This window comes from Osmerus mordax, chromosome 4, assembly GCF_038355195.1.
Source record: "Osmerus mordax isolate fOsmMor3 chromosome 4, fOsmMor3.pri, whole genome shotgun sequence".
Taxonomy (NCBI): domain Eukaryota; kingdom Metazoa; phylum Chordata; class Actinopteri; order Osmeriformes; family Osmeridae; genus Osmerus; species Osmerus mordax.
In genome coordinates, this window is record NC_090053.1 from 21,160,145 (window position 1) to 21,171,316 (window position 11,172).

An 11,172-nucleotide genomic window follows, 5' to 3' on the forward strand; every position below is an offset into this window, starting at 1 on the left:
CCTCCTCCTCCTCCTCCTCCTCCTCCTCCTCCTCCTCCTCCTCCTCCTCCTCCTCCTCCTCCTCCTCCTCCTCCTCCTCCTCCTCCTCCTCCTCCTCCTCCTCCTCCTCCTCCTCCTCCTCCTCCTCCTCCTCCTCCTCCTCCTCCTCCTCCTCCTCCTCCTCCTCCTCCTCCTCCTCCTCCTCCTCCTCCTCCTCCTCCTCCTCCTCCTCCTCCTCCTCCTCCTCCTCCTCCTCCTCCTCCTCCTCCTCCTCCTCCTCCTCCTCCTCCTCCTCCTCCTCCTCCTCCTCCTCCTCCTCCTCCTCCTCCTCCTCCTCCTCCTCCTCCTCCTCCTCCTCCTCCTCCTCCTCCTCCTCCTCCTCCTCCTCCTCCTCCTCCTCCTCCTCCTCCTCCTCCTCCTCCTCCTCCTCCTCCTCCTCCTCCTCCTCCTCCTCCTCCTCCTCCTCCTCCTCCTCCTCCTCCTCCTCCTCCTCCTCCTCCTCCTCCTCCTCCTCCTCCTCCTCCTCCTCCTCCTCCTCCTCCTCCTCCTCCTCCTCCTCCTCCTCCTCCTCCTCCTCCTCCTCCTCCTCCTCCTCCTCCTCCTCCTCCTCCTCCTCCTCCTCCTCCTCCTCCTCCTCCTCCTCCTCCTCCTCCTCCTCCTCCTCCTCCTCCTCCTCCTCCTCCTCCTCCTCCTCCTCCCCTGAAAGCCTGGCTGGGAACCAGTCTGGGAGAACTGGACCAGAGCGACACAGCAGAGAAGAATTGTCATAACCAGGTGAGAGAAACATGCAGAATATCACACCAAGGATTCATGAGGGACAAAGATTATTTGTTTAAATTAATCTTTATAGAGGAAACATACATGATGTCAAGTCTCACAGTATCGTCTACATGGTGTTACGTCTGGACACAGTCTCCTGCCGTCAGGCTCAGGTGAGGACATGTCCAAACACTTTGCAGAGAAAAGATGAAACAAGTACTTTTTTTATACAACAAACAAATCCTGTTCAAGTTTAGCCTGCATAAGACTCCCAGAGCTGAATGAATTAAAAACATTTTATCTGTGTAATTTAAGTTCTATTTGTACCACTATGCAGCTAAGCAGGAGTTTGGGCCTGTCATCTGGTCTCTCCTGTCTCTCCCGAACCAGAACCAGAACCAGGATGCTGTTCTAGAACCAGAACCAGGATGCTGTTCTAGTTCCCCCAGATGCCCCCCCCCCCCTGACCAGACCTCAGACCACCAAACCTCAGACCACCAGACCTCAGACCACCAGACCTCAGACTACACTCTACACACGCTGGCAGAGACATCTAGAGAAACTGAAAAACCCATATCAGTGTGACATGCTCTTAGCACATGGAACAGGGACATTTGTGTTTACAGATACATCATATTAGCTATGCGAGTACTCAAGATGAGATATCTGTCGGTATTTACATTAACTTACAGGGGGAGTGCGAGGGGAACTCCATATTCACAATATTTACAACAGTTGCCACAGTGGACAAGGGACATGACTGACTGTATCCCATTAGGACCTAGATGGCAGCACAATATATAAATATGACGATGGTGAGACCAAGGAAATGTAACTGATTACTGCAGAACTATCAAGAGGTTTGTGTGTGTGTGTGTACATGTTGTGTGTGTGTGTGTGTATCCATTCCACTCTGCAGCAGAGGGCAGGTCTGGAGGCAGGTCTGGAGCAGAGGGCAGGTCTGCAGGCAGGTCTGGAGCAGAGGGCAGGTCTGGAGCAGAGGGCAGGTCTGGAGCAGAGGGCAGGTCTGGAGCAGAGGGCAGGTCTGCAGCAGAGGGCAGGTCTGCAGGCAGGTCTGCAGCAGAGGGCAGGTCTGGAGCAGAGGGCAGGTCTGCAGCAGAGAGCAGGTCTGGAGCAGAGGGCAGGTCTGGAGCAGAGGGCAGGTCTGGAGCAGAGGGCAGGTCTGGAGCAGAGGGCAGGTCTGCAGGCAGGCTTCCCTCAACATTCTCCTCAGAACGTCACATCTGCAGCATCACATCTGTGCCATGACTAGTGTTGGCTTAAACCTCGATGGGACTCCACGCCACTCCACGGCACGCTGCAACAGCAAACAGCCCCACAACTCCGTGATCTACAACCCTGACCCTGCTGACACAGCCCCAGGGCTGCCCGGAGACACAGCCCCAGGGCTGCCCTGCTGACACAGCCCCAGGGCTGCCCTGCTGACACAGCCCCAGGGCTGCCCTGCTGACACAGCCCCAGGGCTGCCCGGAGACACAGCCCCAGGGCTGCCCGGAGACACAGCCCCAGGGCTGCCCTGCTGACACAGCCCCAGGGCTGCCCTGCTGACACAGCCCCAGGGCTGCCCGGAGACACAGCCCCAGGGCTGCCCGGAGACACAGCCCCAGGGCTGCCCTGCTGACACAGCCCCAGGGCTGCCCAGAGACACAGCCCCAGGGCTGCCCTGCTGACACAGCCCCAGGGCTGCCCTTCTGACACAGCCCCAGTGCTGCCCGGAGACACAGCCCCAGGGCTGCCCGGAGACACAGCCCCAGGGCTGCCCGGAGACACAGCCCCAGGGCTGCCCTGCTGACACAGTCCCAGGGCTGCCCGGAGACACAGCCCCAGGGCTGCCCTGCTGACACAGTCCCAGGGCTGCCCTGCTGACACACAACAGCAAGGATGACCGACGGGCACCAGGCGATGGGGCGAGGGAGCGATGAAAAGCTGTCCGGGTAGCAGGCGCTGATATGGGGGCGCAGGTGGAGGAGGGAGGGCTCAGAGCAGGCGCTGGTCTGGGGGAGCAGGTGGAGGAGGGAGGGCTCAGAGCAGGCGCTGGTCTGGGGGCGCAGGTGGAGGAGGGAGGGCTCAGAGCAGGCGCTGGTCTGGGGGCGCAGGTGGAGGAGGGAGGGCTCAGAGCAGGCGCTGGTCTGGGGGCGCAGGTGGAGGAGGGAGGGCTCAGAGCAGGCGCTGGTCTGGGGGCGCAGGTGGAGGAGGGAGGGCTCAGAGCAGGCGCTGGTCTGGGGGCGCAGGTGGAGGAGGGAGGGCTCAGAGCAGGCGCTGGTCTGGGGGCGCAGGTGGAGGAGGGAGGGCTCAGACCACAGAGCCCCTGGACGAGGACAGGTGGATGGACTGGATCCGGAGCGCCAGGGTCTTCTCCAGGTCCAGCAGCACGCTGGCTCCAGGGCTGTCCGGCGGCGTGTCGTACAGCAGCTGCTTGAAGGGCTCCAGCTCGATCAGCAGCACCATGTTCTTCAGGAAGTAGCCCTCCATGTAGGCCGCCAGCTCCGGCACGTCCAGAAACTGACCGGGAGAGAGGGAGCACGGCAGGTCAGAGCAGGGCCGCGGGCACACAAAGACACACTCACACACACACTCACACACACACACACCTTGGTGTGGTGGTAGATCTCCACGCAGGTGTCTGTGTTGATGTTCTTGGTGCAGATGATCTCACAGTGTCTCTGCAGCGCCTCAAGCTGGAAGAACTTAGCGGCCGACAGCAGCTGGAGAGACGGAGAAACATCTCAGGAGGAGGACACACCCTGGTCCTCCACCCCGCTCCACCCTGGGCCTCCACCCTCCCTCCACTCCACCCTGGTCCTCCACCCTGTTCCTCCACCCCACTCCACCCTCCCTCCACTCCACCCTGGGCCTCCACCCTCCCTCCACTCCACCCTGGTCCTCCACCCTGTTCCTCCACCCCACTCCACCCTCCCTCCACTCCACCCTGGTCCTCCACCCTACTCCACCCTCCCTCCACTCCACCCTGGTCCTCCACCCTGTTCCTCCACCCCACTCCACCCTCCCTCCACTCCACCCTGGGCCTCCACCCTCCCTCCACTCCACCCTGGGCCTCCACCCTGGTCCTCCACCCCACTCCACCCTGGGCCTCCACTCCACCCTGGGCCTCCACCCTGGTCCTCCACCCCACTCCACCCTCCCTCCACTCCACCCTGGGCCTCCACCCTCCCTCCACTCCACCCTGGGCCTCCACCCTGGTCCTCCACCCCACTCCACCCTGGGCCTCCACCCTCCCTCCACTCCACCCTCCCTCCACTCCACCCTGGGTCTCCACCCTGGTCCTCCATCCCACTCCACCCCAATCCACCCCAACCCACCTCCCCACACCCTCCTGTGATGCTGGCCCCCTGGCCCGTGCTCTGCTGTCCAGTGACTCACCTCCATGACTTCAGTGTTCCTGATGTGCAGAGCATCTGTTCCTCCACAGTACAGGTACTGCATCACCAGCTGAAGTCAACAACACAGACACGTCAGCTACAACACACACACACAGCTCAGACACACAGCCCAGACACACACACACACAGCCCAGACATACACACACTAGAGCCCGACCAATAAAGAATTGGCCGATATCAATACAAATATTTGGTGATTTAAAAATCCGATATTTCGATATATCGGCCGATATATATATATATATTTTTTATAATAATCCAGAAACGCGTAACAAAACATAAACACATTTCCCTAACAATTGCCCCACTCAGCTGGTTGTAGGATTTGTGGCGTTCTAAACACGAATGTTGCAAACATGGACGTTGTAGAGGGCCCTCTGGTGGTCAAACTATGCAACGCCAACACTCAGAGCATGGTTGAAGGGTGTTTCGTTTTCGGTTTTTAAAAATATTTATTTATCAGCCATTATAAATGCCGATACCGATAGTTTGGAAAATGCCTAATATCGGCCGATAATATCTGCCCGACGATAAATAGGTTGGGTTCTAAAACACACACACGCACAAACACACAGACAGCCAAGACACATCAGCTACAACACACACAGTCCAGACATATCAGCTACACCACACACACTCAGAGATGGTACCAGTTCAGGTGAAAGACCCCCTGCTGACTCCTACCTGAAAGATGTTGTACTTGACGTGGCTGATCTCAATACATGTGTTCTCTGCTGCTGGCCTGTTTGCCAGGAGAGACTTAAACCTTTGGGAGGGATGGAGGGAGGGAGGGAGGGATGGATGGAGGGATGGAGGGAGGGACAAACAAACAAACAAAGAACATTTCAGAAAAATGGATAGTAAAACTTAGATTCAGAATTTCATACACTTTACAATCTTTTGTATGAGTTGTCAAACCCTGCCACCCTCTACTAAAGCCTGTAGTTTATTAATGTACATCCTATGTAACAGTACTGACAATGTAATCTGATAGTCTTCTCTATGAGGTGAAATTGCCTCGTGTCAAAAACACGTTTTATACTGAAGAATCAACCCCTCCCCGCGGCCTCCCTGTCCCCTCCAGGTCTGACACCCCCCCAGGTCTGACACCCCCCCAGGACTGACACCCCCCCAGGTCTGACACCCCCCCAGGTCTGACACCCCGCCTCATCACACTGACAGCCCTCTCAGGGGGCAGGGAACAGAGGAAATGACCTCCTAGATCAACACGGCTGGTACTGACAGACAGCTTGTCAACATGCAGCCCTTTGGGAATCCATCCAGTCCATCATCTAACACACACACACTGATGGGAACTCACAGTGGATGCTTCAGCACCAGGTGCTACATGCTGTGACTAATGACAAGCCTCTGAGTGTGAATGCTGGTGAAACTGTGTTGGAGATGGCCTGGACATGACATGAGTGACCCACTGATTCATTAAATAAATTGTGGTATATTCTGTCAGTCACACCAGTGGTGTGTGCGTGCGTGTGTATGTGTATATGTGCATGCATATGTGTGTGTGAGTGTGTGTGTGAGTGTGTGTGTGTGTATGTGTGTGTGTGTGTGTGTGCTGACCTGTTGGAGGCGGTGAACAGCAGGACTTTATGAGCGTAGAACGGCTTCCCTTCCACCAGGAACGTCACATCAGACATCTCTTTATTATTCAGGAAGTGGGGATCTGCCCACACACACACACACACAGGAAACAGAGAGACTAGCATCATCCCTCAGGAGATCCGTGTCTGACGGGTGATTACTGTGAGCAGTAGCAGTGTGTGTCCAGCAGGGGGCATGCTGCCTCACCCAGACGAGCAGACTGCTTCCTCTTGATGTCTCCCAGCTTAGGGATGGGGTACGGCCCGTAGCACTGGGTGAAGATGACGCTCAGCTGCTGACTGATCACCTCGTTCTGGAGGGAGAACCACGTCACCATGACGTCCTCAGCGTCATCACCCCGGTCACCATGACAACCTCAGGATCACCTCCCCGGCATTGCCCCAGGAGACAACAGCAAGACCTCTACCCCCCCCCCTCCGTCCCTCCGTCCCTGAAGTACCCTGACCAGCTGTAGCTAGGCCCATTTAACAGGCATTAGGAGTTAAGTGTCCCATTAAAAATAATGCAGCACTGTGACGGGTGATAAAGACAGCCATGCATCTTAACTGTGTTTTGTTATGTTACACTAGAGGATCACTGAGCTGTCATGGCTGTCTGTCTGCCTGCCTGTCTGTATGCCTGTGTGTTTGTGTGTGTGTGTGTCCTGCTCACCTTGCTGGCTCGGAGGATCTGGAACATGAGGGGCAGATCGTGTGTTTGTGTGTGTGTGTGTCCTGCTCACCTTGCTGGCTCGGAGGATCTGGAACATGAGGGGCAGACCGTGTGTTTGTGTGTGTGTGTGTCCTGCTCACCTTGCTGGCTCGGAGGATCTGGAACATGAGGGGCAGACCGTGTGTGTGTGTGTGTGTGTGTCCTGCTCACCTTGCTGGCTCGGAGGATCTGGAACATGAGGGGCAGACCGTGTGTGTGTGTGTGTGTCCTGCTCACCTTGCTGGCTCGGAGGATCTGGAACATGAGGGGCAGACCGTGTGTGTGTGTGTGTGTGTCCTGCTCACCTTGCTGGCTCGGAGGATCTGGAACATGAGGGGCAGACCGTGTGTGATGATCTCCTCTGTGTACTCGTCCTCCTGGATGCAGCTGAACTCCTTCAGCAGACCCTGGATCAGCGGCCGGCGCTGCTGCAGGAAGCAGCTACGCAGAGACTCCAGCCAGGTGTGCAGTGTCCAGGGAACACCTGGGAGAGTACACACACACAGACACACACACACACACACACAGACACACGCACACACATGTACACACACACAGACACACACACACATATAGACACACACACACAGACATATTACATTATATGTAATTCCTCGATGATAACTAAGATCACACTCACAGCTACATGACTCTGTCCAGTCCTGATAATGGCTGTGGTCTGGCACTGTACCCAGAACCCAAAATACAAGACCAGGACCAGGGCCAGGACCAGGACCAGGGCCAGGGCCAGGACCAGGGCCAGGGCCAGGACCAGGACCAGGGCCAGGGCCAGGACCAGGACCAGGGCCAGGGCCAGGGCCAGGACCAGGGCCAGGGCCAGGGCCAGGACCAGGACCAAGACCAGGACCAGGACCAAGACCAGGACCAGGACCAGGACCAAGACCAGGACCAGGGCCAGGACCAGGGCCAGGGCCAGGGCCAGGACCAGGGCCAGGACCAGGGCCAGGGCCAGGGCCAGGACCTAGACATCTCCAGGCGTGTGACTGACCGAGGCTGCGCAGGTCGAGGGTGATGTCGACGTGGCCGTGCTCTGTGCTGTGGTACATGGCCTCCCTCAGGGCCTTCAGCCTGGTCTTGCCGCTCCGCAGAAGCTCCAGCTGGGAGGGGCTCCTCTCCGCCAGCTCCGAGCCCTCCGCCAGCATCTCCTCCAGGGACAGCACCTCCGCCTTCCCCCCTGCCTCCACCGCCTCCACCTGGGACACCAGCTTCCGGAACACGTTCCTTCAGAGGCCGGACGACAGGAACGTCAACAAAACAGGAGCTGGAAAACGTGGGATGTTTTATGTGTGACCAGATGCCCCTTAAGGAGAGATGGACCTGGCTCCTCTGGTCACACACCTGCAGGTGCCACTGCTAGGGGTTTAGAGGTTTCAGAGTGAAGGTTAGATTCAGAATGACAAGGTTAGGGTTAAGGTTAGACATTACACAATTGTATGTGTGCATACGTGGGTGTGAGTCTGAGGGTCCTATTTTAATGATCTGAAACACAAGTATCAAATGCGAAACTCAAGTAACTTTGTGGGCGGGACTCCGGCGTTGTTGCTATTATACCGGCGGGATAAATGACTTTGCGCCTGGCGCCAATCTAAAATGGGTTGGTCTGAAGTAGCTACATTACTCATAGGTGTGGTTTGGGCGTAACGTGCAATAAACCATCAGAGCGTCATCTCACATTTCCTTTAAGAGCAGGCGTACTTGTTCAATGGCGGATTGCTATTATAACGGCGGATTTGCCAGGCGCACGCCAGGAGCGGTTCACAGCCGAGGAGACCGACGTTTTCGTCAGGGCCGTAACAGATAGAGAAGTGACATTGTATGGGGATGGGAGAAGAAACCCACCCAAATTAGCTTTGGTTAAACAGGCGTGGGAGGAAATTGCCACAATTATTACAAATCAAATTCACCTACATAGAGACTTCTCATGAAAATCTTTTTAATCATTGAAAGAAATGTAACACAGCCATACAATAAATCAAAACAATGTAACATAGCTTCGCAGGAAGAAGACCCTTGCCTCGCCAGCAGTGCGCACGGGCCAACCATGCGCCCTTAAAATAGCATCTGAATAACGCACCATTGACTTTAGACATTTTCCTGGTCTATGGCGGAATTGTTTTTCTGAAACTGCAAAATATCACCAGGGAATGTTTGCGCCGGAACACGCCTCCTCTTTTCTCTGGACCGCCCCGGGAGCGCAAGGTCATTCCCTCATTTACCCACGTGCGTCTTTGGAGGGAAAAGTCCGCTGTGCGTCGGGTGTGAAATAGGAATGATGCACAAAGTCAATTGCGCTGGGTGCCAGATAGGACCCTGTGTGTGAGCATGTGTGTGAGTGTGTGTGAGTGTGTGTGTTACCTGTGTCCGTGAGCAGCTGCCAGGCTGTATGAGTTCATGTCTCCCTGCAGGGCGGTGGAGATGCCGTTCCGGTATGTGGTGCCCAGCAGGGGGTCGGCCCCCCGCTCCAACAGCAGACTCACCAGCTCAAAGTTACCTGGGGGGAGTCAGGACACAGTTACAGCAGGGCTGGGTGGAGACACCGTTACAGCCGGTGTGTGTGTGTTTATGTGTGTTTATGTGTGTGTGTACCTGCAGCAGAAGCCAGTTGTAGGGGGGTCTCAGTGTAGTTGTCCATCCCATCCTGTAGAGAGCCCTCCACACTGGCTCTGGCGTCCAGGAGCAGCTGGGGGGGGGGGGGGGCAGGGGACAGGGGGGGGCAGGGGAGAGATGGGGGGGTATGGGGGGAGCAGAAAAGAGGTGGGGGGGTATTGGGGGGGCAGAGGAGAGATGGGGGGGTATGGGGGTATGGGGGGAGCAGAGGAGAGATAGGGGGGTATGGGGGGAGCAGAAAAGAGGTATGGGGGTATGGGGGGAGCAGAGGAGAGATGGGGGGGTATGGGGGGGGCAGAGGAGAGATGGGGGGGTATGAGGGTATGGGGGAGCAGAGGAGAGATGGGGGGGTATGGGGGTATGGGGGGGGCAGAGGAGAGATGGGGGGGTATGGGGGTATGGGGGGGGGGCAGAGGAGAGATGGGGGGGTATGAGGGTATGGGGGGAGCAGAAAAGAGGTGGGGGGGTTGGAGGGTATGGGGGGGGCAGAGGAGAGATGGGGGGGTATGAGGGTATGGGGGGAGCAGAAAAGAGGTGGTGGGGTATGGGGGTATGGGGGGAGCAGAAAAGAGGTGGGGGGTGGAGGGTTAAGTTGAGGTTGAGTCAGGGTGCAAGACCATTACATTTTATTTCACCATTCAGTGGAAAAATCCTTGTAAATGAGCTGGGTTAGTTAGTAATGAGGACGAGACTGTTTCCACATCAGCCGCTGTGCCTCATCTCCTCTTTAATGCTTATCGACTAGGAGGGAGCCGGGGGCGGAGCTATAGGATTTATCCAAAATAAGCCGTTCCGGGAAAAAACACTCCACAATCTATTGTTCCCGTTTCAGAAGTGCTTCCCAGCCCCCGCAGCATGGGCTGACAAGCAGGACGTTCGATAATGACACAAACAAAAACAGGAGAAAACAGATTCCTCACGGTCACCGTCATCAGACGGAGCGGTGAGGAAGACGAGGATGAGGATGGCGATCACAGTGATGACATGAGGATGGGGGCGTGAGGCAGTGGAGACGAAAGCAGGGGTGTCTACCTGGACGACAGGAATGTGTCCCTGCAGCACAGCGAACGTGATGGCCGTTCCCTGCCTGGTCTCGGGGAACACTGAGGGGTGTCTGTGCCCTGAGTTAGGCACCTGGGGAGGCAGGGTGGGGGGTGGAAGAGGAGGGGAGGAAGGGTGGGGGGTGGAGAGGTGGTGGGGGAGGAGAGATAAAGCCATTAACATCACTAGTCCGCAGAACTGAGGCACACACAACAAGCAGCCATGGAGGAAATGGTTTGGGGGAGTGGGGGGGGGTGAGGGGGGAGTCAGGGGGAACAGCCTTGTGGATCAGGAGCCACCATGAACGATGCTAAATGTTCCAATGTGACAATTACACTCCTGCAGTCAGGAACAAGTGAGACGCTATAAAGTGTGACCATCTTACTGACACAACTGCCCATGTGCATGGCCCAGCGATGGGGGGGGGGGGGGGGGTGACTGGGGGGCAGTTAAGGAGTCTGCCTCTGTAGGCAGACTCAGGGAGGACATCCTTTAACTGTGATTGATTCCTAATGAACAAGATTGATCTGTTCCTGCCCTGATTACACCTCCGTCTGTCTCTCTCTCTCCTGGCCTGTCTGACTCCACATCTCTCCTGGCCTGTCTGTCTCTCTCTCCTAGTCTCTCTGACTCTGTCTCTCTCTCCTGGTCTCTCTGACTGTCTCTCTCTCCTGGTCTTTCTGACTCTGTCTCTCTCTCCTGGTCTCTCTGACTCTGTCTCTCTCTCCTGGTCTCTCTGACTCTGTTTCTCTCTCCTGGTCTCTCTGACTCTGTCTCTCTCTCCTGGTCTATCTGACTCTGTCTCTCTCTCCTGGTCTCTCTGACTCTGTCTCTCTCTCCTGGTCTTTCTGACTCGGTCTCTCTCTCCTGGTCTCTCTGACTCTGTCTCTCTCTCCTGGTCTCTCTGACTCTGACTCTGTCTCTCTCCTGGTCTCTCTGACTCTGTTTCTCTCTCCTGGTCTCTCTGACTCTGACTCTGTCTCTCTCCTGGTCTCTCTGACTCTGTCTCTCTCTCCTGGTCTCTATGACT

At 56.5% G+C, this 11,172-nt stretch overlaps 1 protein-coding gene across 1 annotated transcript in view; it reads right to left on the reverse strand.

Annotated features, from left to right (window-relative positions):
* Positions 1-2,785: 2,785 nt before the first annotated feature.
* Positions 2,786-11,172, reverse strand: part of btbd11b (BTB (POZ) domain containing 11b) — a 50,725-nt gene continuing 42,338 nt past the window's right edge. Inside the window, exons 7-17 of the mRNA XM_067234537.1 lie at positions 10,134-10,235; positions 9,081-9,174; positions 8,850-8,985; positions 7,483-7,715; positions 6,779-6,957; positions 5,970-6,075; positions 5,742-5,844; positions 4,845-4,926; positions 4,141-4,209; positions 3,351-3,464; positions 2,786-3,261 (exon numbers count right to left, since the gene is read on the reverse strand). Of these exons, the coding sequence (XP_067090638.1) occupies positions 3,052-3,261; positions 3,351-3,464; positions 4,141-4,209; positions 4,845-4,926; positions 5,742-5,844; positions 5,970-6,075; positions 6,779-6,957; positions 7,483-7,715; positions 8,850-8,985; positions 9,081-9,174; positions 10,134-10,235 (1,428 nt within the window). The 3' untranslated portion in view covers positions 2,786-3,051. The remainder of the gene's footprint in view (positions 3,262-3,350; positions 3,465-4,140; positions 4,210-4,844; positions 4,927-5,741; positions 5,845-5,969; positions 6,076-6,778; positions 6,958-7,482; positions 7,716-8,849; positions 8,986-9,080; positions 9,175-10,133; positions 10,236-11,172) is intronic.